General features: G+C 45.1%; 1 protein-coding gene across 22 annotated transcripts in view; it reads right to left on the bottom strand.

The window, feature by feature from the left end:
• The window catches only part of CACNA1C (calcium voltage-gated channel subunit alpha1 C), a 1333094-nt gene that overhangs the window by 593852 nt on the left and 719102 nt on the right, over window positions 1-20140 (bottom strand). For all 22 annotated transcript variants that reach the window (XM_033951116.1, XM_033951118.1, XM_033951120.1 and 19 more), the window contains one exon: window positions 1139-1278. In XM_033951116.1, the coding sequence (XP_033807007.1) occupies window positions 1139-1278 (140 nt within the window). The remainder of the gene's footprint in view (window positions 1-1138; window positions 1279-20140) is intronic.

The raw sequence follows: 20140 nt of genomic DNA, 5'->3' as shown, positions 1-20140 counted from the left end.
TAGTCCATAAAAAGCTAGTTCCAACTGAGTGGGGGTACAAAATAGTATGAGGAACCTGGTGGACTAAAGAGCAACATACGCATGGTCTGGGTAGGGATGGAATATGGCTGCCGCTATTGTAATGATCTCTGGTGGGCATGGAGCATTAATGAGGGGCAATTTAAGAGGAGATTTCCCTCGGGCCCAAGTGTAGACCAGGTATGTTTCAAGTTTTATTAAGGTTGCAATGTCAACTACTTCAATGCGTAAAACATTTTAAAAATATACAACAGTTTTATACAATTAAATACAAAGTATACACGTATAAATAAACAAGTGGTACAGAAGGTGAGGGGGATGAACTGCAATCTTTAAAGAAAGAGAAGAAACATTTCGGGAAAATCTGGGATGGGGAATGAACGATACTAAACCAATAAATAATTAAGGTGGCATACATAGCTTAACAAGAGATATGCTTAGCTTGAGTTGACTTTGACAAATAATCCCCTGCTCCTAACTCAGCTATAAAGTATATGAGCAGGTTCTGGCCAGTGATTGAAGTATGGAGTAGCTTTGCGCATAGCATCTACGCTGGTAGCGAGAGTCAATGTGACAGCAATGCGTAGTACTCCTTGATTCTGAGGCCTTTTCCTGCATAGATACTACGATCGAAAATATAACTAACAACAATTGATAAAAGTCAATTGAATATAGACCCCCTTTATTGGAGTGGTTTATTTGATAGATTTTTATCATTCCCTCTGTGAGAAATTCCCTAACCCTTATTTGTCCCGTTATAATTAGATTGTAAGCTCTACTGAGCAGGGATTGTCTCTTACATGTTTAATGTACAGCACTGCTTATGCCTAGCATAAATTATAAGTAGTAGTAGCAGCAAGATTGTTTCTCTGCCACTAAATTTGTATTGTTCAGTACCTGAAAGACCTTATTTATTTATTTTAAAAATGTATATACCGTTCAAACCTAAATGGTTTACATATCGTTACATACAGCTTCGGAACAGTGAGAGACTATTTGCAAGACACCCTTGGTCACAAGTCGTACAACTTATACTTTCCAACACGGATTGTGCTTTGTTCTTTCGTAGTTCAGATACCATTTTGACACAAAAAGGAGTGAAAACATGAAAAGTACTTACCCTACTACGACAATTATAAAATCTAGTAAATTCCAGCCGTTGCGGAGGTACGCATTGGGATGAAAGAGAAGTCCATATGCTATTACTTTTAAAAACGCTTCCACTGTAAAAATTATGAGAAAAAGATATTCCACTCGTTCCTAGAAAAAGAGAGGGAAAGAGAGTGAATTATGTGTTGAGGGGCCTTTAGAAAGAGAAGTTTACTTTTTACATTATGATTTCTGTGCTTCTTCAGCTATTTCATTAGACACATTGAGGGGCATAATAAAAAAAACCGTCTAAGTCCCCTTTTGGCCTAAGGCCTTAAACGTTAAAAGTAGAAGCAGGGAAAATGTCCATTATCACAAAAAACGTCCAAAAGGAGGGTTGTTGTTTTTTTTTTTTTTGATAATGGCCTGCCTCCACGTTCAGCTGTTTAAACACCCAGACCACCACTACGTCTAAACTTACACCATATAATCAACCAAAAAAAAGCCTAAGCCCCAAACATCCAAAACAAGAGCTTTTAGGCGAAGGAGGAGCCAGTCCTTCGCCTAAAAGCTGGATTCTGTAACCGGTGTCTGTCAAAAACAACACCAGTTACAGAATCCACCCTCCCCCCCACCCCGACATCGGGGCAAGAGGGAGTCCAAGCCCTCCTGTCCCGCGATCTCCAATCCCCCCCCCCGAGTCCGATGGGGCTAGAAGGGAGCCCAAGCCCTACTGGCTATGTGACCCCCACCCCCTACAAGATCAGACAGGAGGGAGCCCAACCTCTCCTACCCAGGTGGACCCCTACCCCCCCACCCCCACTAAAATATGGGCAGGAGGGATACCAGACACTCCTGCCCTCGAATTGCACCCCCCCTGCTGACCCGCGAGCCCCCCGCCGACCCCACGACCCCCCCTACTCCCAATCCCACCCTCCACACCTTGTCAACATTGGCCAGATGGACGGGTGCCAAGCCCGCCCATCCAGCAGGCCAGCCAGCTCCAGAATGGGGCCGGATTGGCCTAGGTGGCTTAAACCCCGCCCACAGGTGGGGCCTGAGGCGCCTGGGCCAACCAGAATAGGCCCGGGAGCCTTAGGCTCCTCCTGTGGGTGGGGCCTTAGGCACATGGGCTCCCTCCTGGCCCCATCGGACTCGGGAGGATTAGAGATTGCGGGGCAGGAGGGCTTGGGCTCCCTCCTGCCCCGAATGTAATTGGGGGGGCCGCGGGGCAGGAGACTTTGGGCTCCCTCCTGCCCTGAACGTAATCGGAGGTTCGGTGGGGGGGGGGGGCACGGGGCAGGAAGGCTTGGGCTCCCTCCTGCCCCGATAGTGTGTGTGTGTGTGTGGGGGGGGGGTGATGTATCGTGGCAGGAGAGATTGGGCATCTCTCCTGCCACGGGTCGCAGCAGTTCGGGTAGAGGGGTGATCGCATCGCGGTATGGGAGATGAGGACTCTCTCCTGCCGCGATGGTTGTGGTGGTGGTGGGGGGGTAGGCTGCTGAATTGATCGTGCCAGCCACGATCAGCTCAGTGGCCCCTTTTTGGCACTTATATCTGTTTTGACTTGGTCTAAGTCAAAACGTATAAGTGCCGACTAGGCAACCTACCTAAAGTTTTGGTTATACCTGCTGCACGCCTAGGTCTGGGTCGACCCACCTCCTGCCCATCGCCTGCCCTTTCCCCTCCTCTAAAAATGCTTTTCTCTCTGTGCGTTTAGAGGCAGGGGAAAGGCCTAAGCTGGTTTTAGATACGTCTAAAGCCAGCTTTGATTATGGGTACTTGGACAATCAGGCTTTTTGATCGTCCAAGTAGCCATTTAGGCCACTTTTTAGACGTTTTTTTCTTTTGATTATGAGCCCCATTATATTTACAGCAATTTTTTTAAATAATAATATTATATGTAAACACTACTTTTATCAATATAAGAGCTTGAAGTACCACACAAGCAACATCATTATTTTTCCACATCACTTTGACAGAACATTTCTGAGACTCATATCACCTTAAAATCTATACAATATCGGATACATCCCATTGTTAAAATCTTGGCTGGTACTCCTGATCAAAACTTAACTATGTAAAATCAAATAGATACGGTTGTCCGCAAGGTTTTCATAGTTTATGGAAATTATGTACTCTCAGAGCTTATTTCGATTTTTTGGCTTTTATGCTATTGGTCCAATCTTTGGTACTAAGTCATCTAGCCTACTGAAATATTGTTTACCTAGAAGGCGTTAAGAAAAATATTTCTAGACTGTGAATCATTCAGAATACTGCAGTGAGATTTATATATGGTTTGAAGAAGTTCAATCATGTAACTTATTTTTATCGAAAATTGCACTGGTTGCCCATAGAGGCACATATTATTTTTAAGATGGGTTATTAAACATAGAAGATGACGGCAGATAAGGGCCATAGCCCATCAGGTCTGCCCACTCTACTGACCCACCCCCAAGTCTACTATCCTAGGGATCCCACTCCTGGTAACAGGTTCCTTGGCTTAACCCTCTAAGGGATCCCACATGGGCATCTCATTTGCTCTTAAATTCTTGCACGCTGTTTGCCTCGATCACCTGCACCGGGAGCTCGTTCCAAGGATCAACCACTCTCTCGGTGAAGAAATATTTCCTGGTGTCGCCATGAAATTTCCCGCCCCTGAGTTTGAGCGGATGCCCTCTTGTGGCTGAGGGTCCTTTGAGAAAGAGAATCTCTTCTTCCATCTCGATACAGCCGGTAATATACTTAAACGTCTCGATCATGTCTCCTCTCTCCCTACGTTCCTCGAGTGAGTACAGCCGCAAATTTTTCAGCTTTTCCTCGTACGATAGATCCTTGAGCCCCGAGACCATCCTGGTGGCCATTCGTTGCACTGACTCTACTCTCAGCACATCTTTTCGGTAGTGTGGCCTCCAGAATTGCACACAGAGTTGTTACCGGTTATGCCCCATCTTACTGGATTGATTTTTTTGTTTCTATACAAAAGCATTCCAGATGCTCAATGCTCTTTTTGTTTTTCCTCCAGTGAGGGGTTGCAAATGTATAAGATATTGTTTTTTTATGTTAGGTTATGTACAAGTCATAAAGGAATAAACACTTCTGGTCAGAATGACCAGTTAGCATCCCAGTCTTGGTTTCGCTCCCAGTACATATGCATGCAGTATCCTCAACCAGGAACCTCCAGCATGTTTGAATTTCAGGATAAACCGGCAGACAGAAGAATTCCTCGCCTTGGGATACAGTGTTCCCCCAGTCATTTGCGGTCAGCGGTTCGCAGTCCCAGTCATTCGCGGTATTTTCCTAACCGCGACCGCCAACCAGAAGAGGACAGCTGGAGAGGCTGTATGCTCCGACCACCTCTTCCTGCACTAAAATCTGGCCTTACCAATCAGGAGCTGCTTTGACACGCATTTAATAATTAAACATCACTGTTAACCATAGGTGCCAGCTCTGTGGGTGCCCGAGCACCCCTAATATTTTCAGGACCTCACGTGACATGTTACCCTCAGGCCCCATGGATTTAGGGCCCCCCCCCCCCCCGTAGATCAGGGGATGCCGAAGGCAGCGAGTTTTCTTCACTCACGCTGCCAGCAGCCCAAAGAGCGCAAGAGTAGCTGCCTTATCGGATCCCATGGAGGACAGGAATGCAGGGAGGTCACAGGAGGACTGCATGGGGAGGGGAGTGATCTTTGGAGAAATGTTGGACTGTGAGGATGGGGACATAAAAAAAGGAAAGATGCCAGACTTCTGGGGAGGAAAGGGAGGGGGAGAACGGAGATGCCAGACCATGGTAGGAAAGAGGAAGAGGAGATACCAGACAACAAGAAGGAAGAAACAAACAGTTTTAATGCACCCTCGGGCAGATCAGAAAAAAATTAGTAACTCTGTCTTTTTGAATCATCTGTTGCTGCTGTGCAGTGCTCTCTTGTGGATTTCTCCTGAAGGCGCAAAATTGCTGCAGGATCTGATTGCTAAGAAGAGGAATGGCCGGTTTTGCTGTTAAGATAAGTGCTGTTCTTTTTCCTGTATCTTTATGAACTTGAAAGAGAGAGTGTTACTATTTATTTTCTGGTCTGCCTGAGGGTAGTTTCAGACTGTTTTGTTGCATTAAAACTGTTTGTTGAGTGGAGTTTTTTGAGTTATGATAAAGCTGCACTTGCTATTTTTTTAGCTTATGCTATATTTGTTTTGAGCAGGATGTACCGAGATCTTTTTTGTGCTAAAATTGCAGCGTCAGTCTGTTCCCTCCCTGTGGAAGAGAATAGAGCATTTGCTGTTTCTATATTTTCAGGTGTAATGCATCAGAAGGAGCTTTATCAGCCGAAAGCCTGAAGTCATACTACCATTGTACAGATCCATGATGAGACCTCACCTGGAGTACTGTGTCCAGTTTTGGAGGCCACATTATCAAAAGGATGTGAAGAGAATGGAGTCGATCCAGAGAATGGCCACTAGGATGGTCTCAGGACTTAAAGACATCCCATAAGAAGAACGTCTGACCAGATTGCGCTTATATTCTCTCGAGGAGCGCAGAGAAAGGGAGAACATGATGGAAACATTCAAATACATCACGGGTCGCATTGAAGTGGAGGAAGAAATATTTTTTCTTACGGGTCCCACGGCAACAAGAGGGCATCCGCTAAAACTTAAGGGGGGAAGATTTCATGGAAACACCAGGAAGTGCTTCTTCACCGAGCGGGTGATTGATCGATGGAATAAACTTCCACGCCAGGTGGTCGAGGCTAGTAGCGTGCTCGACTTCAAAAATCGATGGGACAAACAGGTGGGGGTGCTACAGGGTTATGCATAACAGATGGGTATTCCAGGGAGGGAGGGATCTTGAGTGGGCAGACTTGTAGGGCCGCCGGCCCTCTTCTGCCGTCATACTCTATGTTTCTATGTTTATACTCTTGCCTCAAAGATATTTTTCTGTGTAAGCCAGGTTGATGACAGGTGTAATTGGGTACACTTAAGTCAAGCCCAAGTCCCACCTATGCTCCAACCATATATATAATCCCCCTTAGACTTATTTGCTATACCACTTGCACACACTCTTAAAGATTAGTGTCTAGGGAAATTATGAAGTTGACATAGAGAAGAAACTAGAATTTTCAGGGATGCATGTAAATAGATTATATTTAGTCGAAATGGCCAACCTCCTTAAGAGGTGTGCAAAAATAGTGTATAAAGTATTTAGTTGCAATAGTAAACCTAGTATTACATGTGTATATACGCAGGACAACTGATTTAGTACAAACATGTGCATATAACTAGAATGATCAATGTGCCAGTAACATAAATAGGATGATGGATTATGGCATAATCATGCCGGTATTAATAACTCTGTATTGTAACATCACCATAGAGCTCCTTGCATCTCAGTATAGAGCCCATGTATTGTAACACCCCACAAAAGCATTTTGTAACTCTTTATGGTAACATTTCTACAGAAGCTCATGCATTGTAGCACCTTTGCAGAGGCTCATGTAGACTGATCTGAATTGACTCCTGGTATAGAAGCTCTCAGTATACAAGAAACATGTGCAAGTGCAATTAACCCTGCATTTATACATGCAACAAATGCAGTCGCACTACTATGCAGGAGATTTTGGAAAAATTCCTGAGGCTGGCTACTTTTCGTCGGCTAGAGCTGCTGAAGAGGCAGATTTCAGAAGGACCAATGGATGAGGGAGTCTCAGCCATTGTACAACAGTGACACCTACTGGCCAAATTTAAAATGAATATATAGGTTTTACAGGGAGCACCAGTCTGGGACCTGTTGCTAAGGACTATCACAAAAAAACAACAAGGTTGATGGAAGAGAAGGGATGGAAAAACAGAGTGTATCTCTAGGCCAGGGGTAGGCAATTCCAGTCCTCGAGAGCCGGAGCCAAGTCAGGTTTTCAGGCATGTATGAGATGGATTTGCATACACTGCCTCCTTGAGATGCAAATCTATCTCATGCATATTTATTGTGGATATCCTAAAAACCTGACCTGGCTCTGGCTCTCGAGGACTGGAATTGTCTCCCCCTGCTCTAGGCAGTTGCACAGGACAACTTATGGTGCAAAAGCCCAATCGATGCCAGTTCCAAGTGAGCTGCAGGCCAAAAAAATAGGTGGCAACTACAAGGCAAAAAAACAAACAAACCCCAACAACCCCACAAAACTAATGCAAAACCAAACAGCGTGTGCATACAGAATTAACAAATGGCAAGCTTAATAGTAGGCATTATTTAGACCATTCATAAACCTGTCAGGGGCAGAGAGGTTATTTTAGTAAAATGACAATGTATTTGAGCTGTGCAATGAAAAAGAATGAGCCTTTACCACACTACACTATTATAGAGAGATGCTTCTACAAAAAATCAGTTTTGTATCAGTCATGTTCTAGTAATTATATGATATTCCCTGTTGGAAACTGTCTGCAGTATAATATCTCTCCCCTCCTTTCCTCCAGTATCTTTTCAAATTTATGGAGACATTTTCTTGTACGTTCATTATATGCTATTGTCTTGCCACAGCAGAATACATGCTATAGCAGTGGGCTGGGAAGGGAGTGCATACTGTTGTCTGGCTTTGGGCCATGCCAATGGAGCGGCACGGAGAAAAACCATAATCAGAAGCCAGCACATGGAGTTTTCCTTTCAGCTGCTTTTTACACATTGGATAATATATCTGACCGAGTTTAACAAATCTTGTGCTCTTCTATAAAAGTCATAGATGTAGGGGGAAGTAACTTCTCATACATATGGGAATTTCAGAGATGCTAAGGAAGAAACATCCCAAAGACCTCAAGTGAAGACCAAAGGGTGAGATTTTCCAGATGGTGTATTTTAGTGTAGACAGATTAAACAAATTTTAGTATGAAGATTATGCATGTGCTTATTATGTGGTAGAGGTTTATACCATAGGCCGGTGAGATAAATACTCCGACACTCGTAGAATTTTTATTGAGCATTGGAGCATTTACCTCAAGGAAAGCGAACAAAATGTTGGGTATCATTAAGAAAGGTATCACAACCAGGACGAAGGAAGTCATCCTGCCACTGTATCGTGCAATGGTGCGCCCGCACCTGGAGTACTGTGTCCAGTACTGGTCGCCGTACCTCAAGAAAGACATGGCGGTACTTGAGAAGAGTCCAGAGAAGAGCAACTAAGCTAATAAAAGGTATGGGGGACCTCTCATATACTGACTGACTGAAAAAGCTGGGGCTTTTCTCCCTGGAAAAGCGACGACTCAGGGGAGACATGATAGAAACCTTCAAGATCTTGAAGGGCATAGAAAAAGTGGATAGGGACAGATTTTTCAAACTAAGGGGAACCACAGGTACAAGGGGGCACTCGGAGAAATTGAAAGGGGAAAGGTTTAGAACAAACGCCAGGAACTTCTTTTTCACCCAGAGGGTGGTGGATACATGTAACGCGCTGCCGGAGGATGTGATAGGCAGAAGTACGCTACAGGGCTTCAAAGAAGGTCTGGACAGGTACCTGGAGGACAAAGGGATTGAGGGGTACAGATAGGAATAGAGGTAAGGTTATAGGGACAGGATTAGAGGTAAATTACAAAATTAGTCAGAGACCACTTTTCAGGCAGTGGGCCTGATAGGCCGCCGCGGGAGCGGACTGCTGGGCAGGATGGACCTCTGGTCTGCCCCAGTGGAGTCAACTTCTTATGTTCTTATGTTCTTACCTCACTGGCCTGTGGTAGAAACTTCTACTGTGGCTTTGTAAAAGGAGCCCTAAGATAATTAAAAATATTAAATATAGTAAAACTGTGGATTGCAAGTACGGTAACTTGGTTTCCTTGTGTTTTGAAAGACAAGCAAAACATTTTATTAAATTTTAACTTGATATACAAGCAAGGTCTTGCAATACAAGTACATACAATATAAACGCATCACATCATCACAACTGAGCTGCGAGAGTGTAGTGACGATTATAAACGAGCAAAATCTTGCAATACGAGTACATACAGAATACACGCGTCGCATCATCACAACTGAGCCGATGGTTCTTCTCTTTCTGATGCTGCGGGAGTATATTTGTTCTAAAAGAGTGAGGTCTTGCAATACAAGCACATATAGTATTTTGTATTAAAGTTTTTGGGTTGTGGAATGAATCATCTGAGTTTTCATTGTTTCCTAAGGGGAAATTTGTTTTGATATATGAATGCTTTAGATTACAAGCATGCTTCTTGAACGAATTATGCTCGCAAAACAAGATTTTACTGGCTTTAAATAAATTTTTTAAAAGTATGGCTTTCTTTGATGCCTCTAAAAAGGTACAGAAAGAGTAGAGGTATCATGAGATCAGATTTTTATTTTTTTTTTTTAACCAAAGAATTCACCCTGGTAGCTAAGTGCTTATGAAGCCAACTATCCAGGCTGCAAATTGCCCTCCACTCAGAGCCATTGTTAGTCTTGCTGGGACCCTGGCAGAAATTTAGGAAGGGGCTCCAAAGCCCACCATGCAAGCTATGCTGCCTTCATGCTTTCAGCCTCAGACAGGCTTGGAGGCCCCTTTAGCAAGGGAACCAAAGAAACTGCTCTGGTTGCAACCCCCCACCCCCACCCCCTCTCACATACACTATCCTTCACTCAGTGGTTAAAAGTATGAATTTCACAATATGTGTACATTTAACTGCAGGAGAAACAGAGAAGGCATGGATATTTGATTCGGGACTATGCTGATGGGCGGCAGAGCAGGAAAGACAGAGGCAGTCACAGACTTAAACAGAGGAAAAGAGACACACACATACACTCACACACACTCACTCACACATACTCACACACACACACATTATATCTGAGAGGTGGAGTGGCACAGGCAGACAAAAACAGACAAGACCTAGATGTAGATACCTGGAGTGAGAGAGTCATACAACGAAGAAGGCAGACACCATGTGGAAGGCAATTGAAAGCACATTTGCCTCTATTTGGAGGGGCATTACCAATGACATCTAAATCCAAATGTAGACATTTTGGGAAAACGTCCAAATATTAAGTAGAGAAAATGGCTATCTTCAAAACAAAAAAAACATATTTTTTTTTTTTAAATGACCATTTCCTAGATATGTTTGTCCTCAGTGTATTTATTTTTTTTTTTAAACATTAAAAAAAAAATGTACAAATGAAAAAAGCACAAAACCATCCATTGAGACATAGAAGGGGCCAGAATTCTTAGCAGACTGTCCACACAGACATCTCAGCAGAGCAATGGGGTACCGCAGTAAACTTCACATAAAAGGTCCTAGGTGCACATCTCACCTTTTGCATTGGCAGGGTATCAAATGAATAATAATAAACATAATCCCCTTACAATGTATGGTGAGCTCTCCAAAATTCACCCAAAACCTACTACAGTGTTCCCCCAGTCGTTCGCGGTCCAGGTCATTCGCGGTACTTTCCTACTGCGAACCGCCGACAAGGAGAGGACAACTGGACAGGCAGGAGAGAGCAGCCGGAGCGCCGGCGAGTGCAGGAAATCACTCGCTGTATGCTCCGACTGCCTCTTCCTGCACTAAGTCGGGTCTTATCCAATCAGGAGCTGCTTTGACACGCAGCTCCTGATTGGTAAGGCCCGACTTTAGTACAGGAAGAGGCGGTCGGAGCATACAGCGAGTGATTTCCTGCACTCGCTGGCGCTCCGGCTGCCCTCTCCAGTCTCCCCCATGAAAAACCGTATTCGTGGTTTTTCAAGATTCGCGGGGGTTCCTGGAACGGAACCCCCATGAATATCAGGGGACTACTGTATACCCAACTATATACCCTAATAGCTCGTATGCCTGCAGGTGTCACCTATATATCAGTACAGTGAGTTTTGGTGGGCTCAGACTTTCTACCACAAGTGTGCTAGTTAGACTGGGATGTGGGCCTGAGTCCCCCATCTCTGTAGTCTACTGCACAAACCACTAGACTACTCCAGAGATATACATGCTACTCTAATAGAACGGTTCTCAAAGTCCCTCCTTGAGGGCCACATTCCAGTCGGGTTTTCAGGATTTCCCCAATGAATATGCATTGAAAGCAGTCCATGCACATAGAACTCATGCATATTCATTGGGGAAATCCTGAAAACCCGACTGGATTGTGGCCCTCAAGGAGGGACTTTGAGATCCCTGGACTATAACATCTGAAGCTGTTGTATAAGCTGGTATTAACAGTTCTGTTTCATTCACATCTTTGGGGGGTGGGAGAGAGTCAGTGACCACTGGGGGAGTAAGGGAGGCCCATGTCTTCATGCCTCCAGTGGTCATGTGTGGCAAACCTTTTGGCACTTATTTCTTACAGAACAGGTCTAGCCTCAAGCATCCAAGTTTTGTCCTGGACATTTTCTGCAATGTTCCTTTATTGCAGAAAATTGTCCAAATCAAAAGTCTACCCTAAACCTGCCCAAAACATGTCCCCAACACACCCCCTTGAGATTTAGAGGCATTGCAGACAAATGGCATAGAAAACTGTCTAAAAATATATGTTTCAAAAATGTAATTTGGACATTGTAACAAATAAAATGCCCAAATTGCCACTTTATGCCATTTTGGGAACATTTTTCTCTTTTGAATATAAGTTCCTTAGGTACCTAGAAGACACCTATTTAGAACTTATTCTATAAAGGAAAGAAGACATTTAATACAATATCGGCATAATCAGCTACAAACACAGAGATGTTGTAAAAAGCTGGTATGTAGATCTGGGAGATACTCATTCTCTACCCACGTGACCATCCAGCTGCAAAGCATGTACACTTCCCCCTCCCCACTCGCGGTTTCACATATTCGTGCTTTTTTTGTGGGGGGGGGGGGAACCCATAGTTTAGCACGTTCCCGCCTCTCTCCAGCCTTCCTCCCTGCATCCCGGCCTTACCTGGTGGTCTAGTAGGCTTTCGGAGCAGGAGCAATCTTCCTAAGCTCCTGCCCCACGTAGATCGCCAATAGGAAATGGCTACAGTGAGCTCCTGTCGCAGTCTCGAGTTCACCACTTTGGTTCCTAACTGAGTAACAACTTCAATGTGTTCCTCGCAACCCCAGTGGCTCTCCCTCTGTTGTCGCCTGGAAGTGACATCAGTGGGAAAACTGACACCACTGCAAATGTTGTTGCTCACAGCGGTGAACAATTAGAGGTACGAGGGAAGGTAGCGCGTGCATGGGGAGGGAAGGGGAGGAGGGGGTGGAGTGATGGGGGTACTGGTGGCCTGGATGGATTGCTTCCTGCCCCCCACTTACTACGCCACTGATATGGCACCTGGATTTGTATGTCCACATTTGTTTCTGCCCCTGAGATGTGCATGCAAATTGCTTAAGAAGCTCAGTGACATCAGTAATTGGATGCTAACAACCAATTATTGATATATATTAAATGGCACTCAATATTTCTGCGCTGTTCTATTCTCTCTGGTTACCTTTTATGTCATTTTTTTAACTTCTTTATTCATTTTTAAAACTACAATTGTGCACAAAAGATGATATGATTACATAGAAGATTAATATTATAGCACAATGCACTTTCAAAAACAATAAGAACAATAAAATCATAAAAATATATATAAACAATCCAAACATACTTTCTAATCAGTTCCAAAGCATATCCCCCTCCCCAGGATGTGTACATTTCCCTCATTAATATAAAAAATAATAAATCCTTACAATATTTAGTTAATGGGTCCCAAACATCCACAATTTTTTTTTTTATAATATCCCTTTTGAATGGCCATAAACTTTTCCATTTAACATAGGGATTCCCACCAGAATGAATAATTTAATCCAGGGGTTTCAAAGTCCCTCCTTGAGGGCCGTAATCCAGTCGGGTTTTCAGGATTTCTCCAATGAATATGCATGAGATCTATGTGCATGCACTGCTTTCAATGCAGTCATTGGGGAAATCCTGAAAACCCGACTGGATTGCGGCCCTCAAGGAGGGACTTTGAGATCCCTGATTTAATCTATGCCAATTTTTCAAATTCTTTAAAATAAGCTGCATGGCAACCCCCGTCATTATAAGCAAAAGTTTGTTATTTTTTGCTGAAATTTGACTTTTTGCTCTCATAGATGTTCCAAATAAGATAGTATCGTATGATAAAGCCACTGGATTTTCTAATAACTTATTAACTTGATTCCAGATAGATCTCCAAAATTCCATTATCAAAGGATAATAAAATAATAAATGATCCAATGTCCCATCTTTAAGACGACCTTTTATGTCATTGAAAAGTATGTCTCAGGAGCTAAGTGAGTCTATCAGAAAGGTTTGTTCAGATTTATTCCTACTGGTGAGCACCCCTCCCCCCCTGGTTTTTCTCCTTCTAGTCTCATCTCTCATGATCTCATGAATGCAGTGATCAGTTAACAGTGAGGCTCTGATGAATCAAAAAAGAGACTCAGAGTGAGAAAGTAAGGAAGCCTTCCTTTGAGTGTGACAGAGATGAGCGAGAAGTGTTCGAAAAGCATGTGACACACTCCATTTTAGTGACAGAAGGGGTTCATAGAGTGTAAAGAATAAGAGAGCATTCGACCGAAAGAGGCTTATATGAGAAAAGGAAGATAATCGGGCAGTCTGGATGAACCAATTGATCCTTACTTGTCCTTATCTACTTTGGCAGGGGTCCTCAAATCCAGTCCTTGAGGTCCACAACTCAGTCTGGTCTTCAGGATTTCCATAATAAATATGTATGAACTCTGCTGTGAATGCAAACAGATCTCATACATATTCATTGTGGAAATCCTGAAAACCAGGCTGGGTTGTGGATTTCAAGGACTGGCTTTGAGATCCTTACACTAAGGGGATTATTTTATAAAGGTCCACATAAGTGAAACACCTATGCATATTTTTTCATTCCTTGTATTTTGCTGAATTTTCAAACTGAAAATATCTGCAAACCTTTGAAAATGATCCCAGTCTGAGTTAAATACACACATAAAAATTCAGAAATGTGCAGATTAGGGAATCATCTCCCCAGCTGCGTCTTTGGGACTCCTCTTCAGAATATGAGTAACTTTATATATGCTGCTACTATTTGGGTTTTTGCCAGGTACTTGTGGCTTGGATTGGCCTCCGCGAAGATGGGATACTGGGCTTGACGGACCATCAGTCTGACCCAGTAAGGCTATTCTTATGCTCTTGGGTTAATATCATAACTGAGCATGTGCAAAAATAATAAGCAGAGACCTTTTTTTGCTGTGCAGGTAAAAGGCACATTTTCAAAACAGAGAAATGCAAACCCGCCCTGGAAATCTTTTCACTCAATTTGGCGGGTACACAGTTTTATAACGGCCTGCTCCTGTGCATGAAACAGAGCAAACTAAACCATTTTCTAAGCCCCCCCCTCCCAAACCGAGTGGCATAAATGGTTCAATTTATGCTTACTAAGCATGGAAATATGGTTTTGGGTGGGTTTTAGAGCACCCACCATATAATATCAGGAGGTTATGGTGAGATATGTATCTGGGCCTTTTTATGTGAAGTTCCCTGTAATGCTCCTTAGGGTCCACCACTGCTCTGTTGGGATGTCTGTGTTTTGTTCATTTACTTTTTATGCGCACATATCCCTACGTGATTCAAGTCACTTATAAAATTATCTCCGGAAGGTAAACTATTTAAGCGAAGATCTTCCAGTCATGTAATTTATCCTGTGCAGTGTTCTGAGTCGTGACAAAGTATAAACATTCTTCTTCCAAGATTCACAAACAGCGTGTTTCATTTCAAAGAGGAAGGTTCATGTAGATTTACTATCTAGAAGAGATACTGTCATGGCCTTCTGCCAGGCACAGGACAGATGACTGAGCTTGAAATGAGCATGGAAAAGGAAACCTAGGAAACTGTGAACTATTTTTAAATGGCAGATTATTATGCAATATCGTTGTGTGAATGCGTTGACCCAAGCCTGCAGTTAGCACTAATAAGTCTGGCCTCTGGTACTATCTAGCCACATGTGTGCCCTTACAGGATCAGCGCATTAAAACAGATGTTCACAGACTGCTTTATTTACTTTGGGTTCCTTCCACAGAGCTCCAAGTTGCTAAGGAGATATTTTCAGATCATAATGCAACATGGCAGAAGGAAACAGTAAGAGCCTCAGATTTAAAAGGAAATCAATAAATGATTGAACTTCTTTTCTGAACCCAGAAAGTAATACAGAGGCTTTGGGCTCCTTTTACAAAGGTGTGTTAGGGCCTTACCGCGCGGAATAACAGGCGGTAGTTTTTCGAATAGCGCACCCTACTAATCCACTGTAAATGGAGCCCTTTGTTTTTTGCTTCCATAATTGTACATTAAAATGAAGAGTAGCTTCAACTTCTTTTGAGTTATAACATCTTTGGCATAAACTTGCTGTGCCCCTTAAGGCTTCCAAAAAGAACAAGAATTCCAGGTAACCTAATTATGCAAATTAACCCAACTGATCAATAGTATAAAAATGAAGACTAGGTTTTAGTAAATAGTGCTAAAGGTTTTTAGCGCAGGCTGGCGAGGTAAACGCTCCGACACTCATAGGAATTCTAAAATATGAAACTGGACCCGACAAGGATTGTTTCAGCCACAGCTCTTGCATCAGGAGTCCTTAAAAAAAATCCACCTATAAGATGGCAAACAGAGTAATCACTTCAGTTCTGTTTCATTTGCAAAGACACCGTACAAGCTCTATTTTATACCTGATTAACTGTTTGCTGTCTAATAAGTGGATTTTTTTTAATGCAGGTTCTGTAGCTGAAACACGGTCTGTGTTAGGTCTGGTTTCGGATTCCACTTTACAAGGTTGTCATTAAAGTACATTCGCAGCTTGAAGGTCTGGTCTTCTCTGCTCCTTTATGTGCTTACCTTAGAGAAACTGCCGGGCGGGGGGAGGGTGTATCATTATATCCTACTGTGCCATACGTTACCAGTCGAAATGCCCATATACCACTCCAGCACCAAATCTTTAAAGAATTTGGCCAAATGTTCTCCAAAAGTTTGGATTTGCTTCATGAATTAGGAGTGGCCATGGTTACAGCAGCTGCCTCAGCATCCTAAGGTTGTGAGTTTGATTCCCACTGCAGTAACTCAGAGCAAGCAAGAGCTATCAACTAGCCCGCAATCAGCCTAGGCATAGCTACCTGTCATCCGGCTGGGACCAAACAAGGTACACCAGGCCGCAAGAGAAATGGCTCCCCAGCCAAAGCCAACCCACTGCCCGTGTGGCAGCAACTAGGGTCGGCTGGTTAGCGGTGGCAAAGGCAGTACTTCCAGAAGCAGTGTCCCGAGAGTAGAAAAACTGACAGAGGCAGTGATGTCAGCTGCAACTGCAGTGACCCACGATCTGCGGCAGGAGGGAAGAGCCTCGAACGAATACTGATTGGCCAATAGGATGTGCATCCAAGATATATCCGAGGTCACTTCAGTACTCTCTATCTCTCCCTGCTGGTTGATGAACGTAATCCCACTAGTCTCTGGATTCATCGGCTGTTGATGACAAGGAAGTAGTTATTATGTGATGTTGAATGTGTGAATAGGAATTCCTATAGTGTTAGGCAGAGGCCAGGTGAACCCAGGAATTTAGGGATTGCCTCAATGCCTCATACTCCCTTTGGGGAGAAGCCAAGGGCTGAACTGTGGAAGCAAATAACCCAGGAGGATTTTGATGCGGCAAGAGTTTCAAAAGACACAAGATTTTTAACTGTATTAGCAAAGCTGGTTATTTTTCCATTTTGTTGGCTTGAACTCGTGTGGGAGTAATATGAAGTTTGTTGGAGAAGTGCAGAAGCACAAAGTTGTTTATTTTTGGTTTCAATCCCCTACAGTCACTCCAGAAAATACTCAGCCTGGTGCTAGATGGAGGTTAAGATGGGTCACTGGCCCTCAGCCTTCTCCCCGTCACAGTATATACATACAAAAATAATGCCACAAAATGTCAACAGAGCAAACCTGCTACAAAAATTACTAAATAATGCCTTCAAATTACATAGATCAATACAGTGAAGAAAGGAGAGAACAGAGGAACTGGCAATGGAAGTTATAAGTGCCTGCCTCCTCTTATTAAGGTGACTGCATAGTCCACCATGTTGGTGGGGGCACCGGCACTCCTCCTCCTCCCCTTACCACACTTGCGTCCCCTTCCCCATACCTCTGGTTGTTCACCGCTATGAGCAACAACTTCAACGTGCTCTTCTCGACCGCGTTGTCTCCCCTGCTGACGTCACTTTCGGGCGCCACTCATGGGACGTAACGGCAGAGGGAGAGCTGACAGGATTGCGAGAAAAACATTGGTTCTTGTTGCTCACGGTGGTGAACTAGAGGTATGGGGGAGGGGAAGGGGAAGCGTGCCTCGCCCTCGCTACGCCACTGCATAACAGCCAACTTGTCATAATTATTAGGGGTGTTAAACTAATGGAAATGACCTTTTTCTGGAAACAGTCAAGGAATTTGTTCAATATTGGGGTGCTGAAGCCCCCACAGAGCTGGCTCCTATAGGTGAATGCACAGCTGCTCAGAGTATACTTCTTATCTAATTTTCTCAGAGAGTGTTGCAAATAGGTTCAATGATGTAGAGATGTGAATAACTAGTGAGATGATTAACACTGGCGTTTACAAAGCTGCGGTAGAGGTTTCTACCGAGGACCAGTGAGGTAAATGCTCTGATACTCACAGAATTCCCATAAGCATCGGGGCATTTACCTCACTGGTCCTCTGTAGAAACCTCTTCTGCAGCTTTGTAAAAGGAACCCTAAATTGGTGATGGGACAAAAGCGCGCGAGACATGCGCGCCGACATTTGAGAGCGGACAATTGAGCGCGAGACTTCAGCGTTCCGCTCTAAAAGCTTATTTCAAAGGGCTCCAACGGGGGTGGGGTGGGGTGGGGTGGGGAGGGAACCCCCCACTTTACTTAATACTGTTTGCGCTGCCGTGTTCGGGGGTGGGGGGTGTAACCCCCCACATTATACAGAAAACTTAACTTTTTACCTATGCTTTCGGGGAAAAGTTGTTTTCTGTATAATGGGGGGGGTTACAACCCCCCAAAACTACCCCCAACGGCAGTGCCAACATTATTAAGTAAAGTGTGTGTGTGTGGGAGTTCCTCCCCCACCCCCACCGGAACTCTTTAAAATAAGCTTTTAGAGTGGCGCGCTCAATTGTCCGCTCGCATTTGTCTCGCGCGCTTCTGACTGTGAACCGTAGCTATGTGATACAGGGTCCTACGTTAGGAGTCACTGCAAGAAAAAGGCTCTTAGTGTCATCATGGATGATAAGATTGGAACCCTCTGCTCAGTGTGCAGCAGTGGCTAAGAAAGAAAATAGAATGTTAGAAATTATCAGGGAAGGAATGGAGAACAAAGAAGAGGATGTCATAATGCCTTTGTATCACTTCATGGAGCAGCTGCACCCCAAGTATTGTGGGCAATTTTGGTCGCCGCATCTCAAAAGATATAGCAGAATTAGAAAAGTTGCAGAGAAGGGTGACAAAAATGATAAAAGGGATGGGACAATTTCCTTAAGAGGAAAGGCTAAAGCGGCTAGGGCTCTTCTGCCTGGAGAAGAGACAGCTTGGGGGGGGGGGGGGGAGGAGATATGATAGAGGTCTAAAAAAAATACTGAGTAGCATGATGTAAATCACTTGTTTACTCTTACCAAAAATACAAGACTAGAAGGCATACAATGAAGCTACTCAGTAGCAGATTTAAAACAAACCAGAGAAAATATTTCTTCACTCAATGTGCAATTAAACTCTGAAATTCATTGCCAGAGAATGTGGTGAGAGCAGTTAGCATAGCAGGGTTTAAAAAAGGTTTGGATCATTTCCTAAAAGTCAATTAAGTCATTATTAAAATGGATTTAAGAGAATTTACGTTTTGTCCCTGGGATTAAAAGCATTGAGTATGTTTTTCTCTTTGGGATCTTGTCAAGGTACAGTGGTTGGCTCGCATAACGGACGCCTCGCACAGCGAACGCTGCGCACAACGAACTTTATGTCTTGATTCGTACAACGAACTTCGTTTCACACAACGAAGTCGCCCGAGCTGCATCCTTCCGCGCAGGCACTGCGCTTAACTGCCCTCCCTCCGCCTGGCTCCCTCTTGCCCCCCCCCCGACTCCCCGACACGATCGGGGCAAGAGGGAGCCCAAGCCCTCTTGCCCCCCCGACTCCCCGACACGATCGGGGCAAGAGGGAGCCCAAGCCCTCTTGCCCCCCCGACTCCCCGACACGATCGGGGCAAGAGGGAGCTCAAGCCCTCTTGCCCCCCCGACTCCCCAACACGATCGGGGCAAGAGGGAGCCCAAGCCCTCTTGCCCCCCCGACTCCCCGACACGATCGGGGCAAGAGGGAGCTCAAGCCCTCTTGCCCCCCCGACTCCCCGACCACGATCGGGGCAAGAGGGAGCCCACGCCCTCTTGCCCCCCCGACTCCCCGACACGATCGGGCCAGGAGGGAGCCCAAGTCCTCCTGGCCACGGCGACCCCCTAACCCCACCCTGCACTACATTACGGGCAGGAGGGTTCCCAGGCCCTCCTGCCCTCGACGCAAACCCCCCCTCCCCCCAACGACCGCCCCCCCAAGAACCTCCGACCGCCCCCCAGCCGACCCGCGACCCCCCTGGCCGACCCCCACGACACCCCCAACCCCCTTCCCCGTACCTTTCTGTAGTTGGCCGGACAGACGGGAGCCAAACCCGCCTGTCCGGCAGGCAGCCAACGACGGAATGAGGCCGGATTGGCCCATCCGTCCCAAAGCTCCGCCTACTGGTGGGGCCTAAGGCGCCTGGGCCAATCAGAATAGGCCCGGGAGCCTTAGGTCCCTCCTGGGGGCGGGGCCTGAGGCACATGGGCCCAACCCGACCATGTGCCTCAGGCCCTGCCCCCAGGAGGGACCTAAGGCTCCCGGGCCTATTCTGATTGGCCCAGGCGCCTTAGGCCCCACCAGTAGGCGGGAGCTTTGGGACGGATGGGCCAATCCGGCCTCATTCCGTCGTTGGCTGCCTGCCGGACAGGCGGGTTTGGCTCCCGTCTGTCCGGCCAACTACAGAAAGGTACGGGGAAGGGGGTTGGGGGTGTCGTGGGGGTCGGCCAGG

The sequence above is a fragment of the Geotrypetes seraphini genome, chromosome 7, assembly GCF_902459505.1.
Source record: "Geotrypetes seraphini chromosome 7, aGeoSer1.1, whole genome shotgun sequence".
Lineage (NCBI taxonomy): Eukaryota > Metazoa > Chordata > Amphibia > Gymnophiona > Dermophiidae > Geotrypetes > Geotrypetes seraphini.
This window is presented reverse-complemented; position numbering and strand designations above follow the sequence as displayed.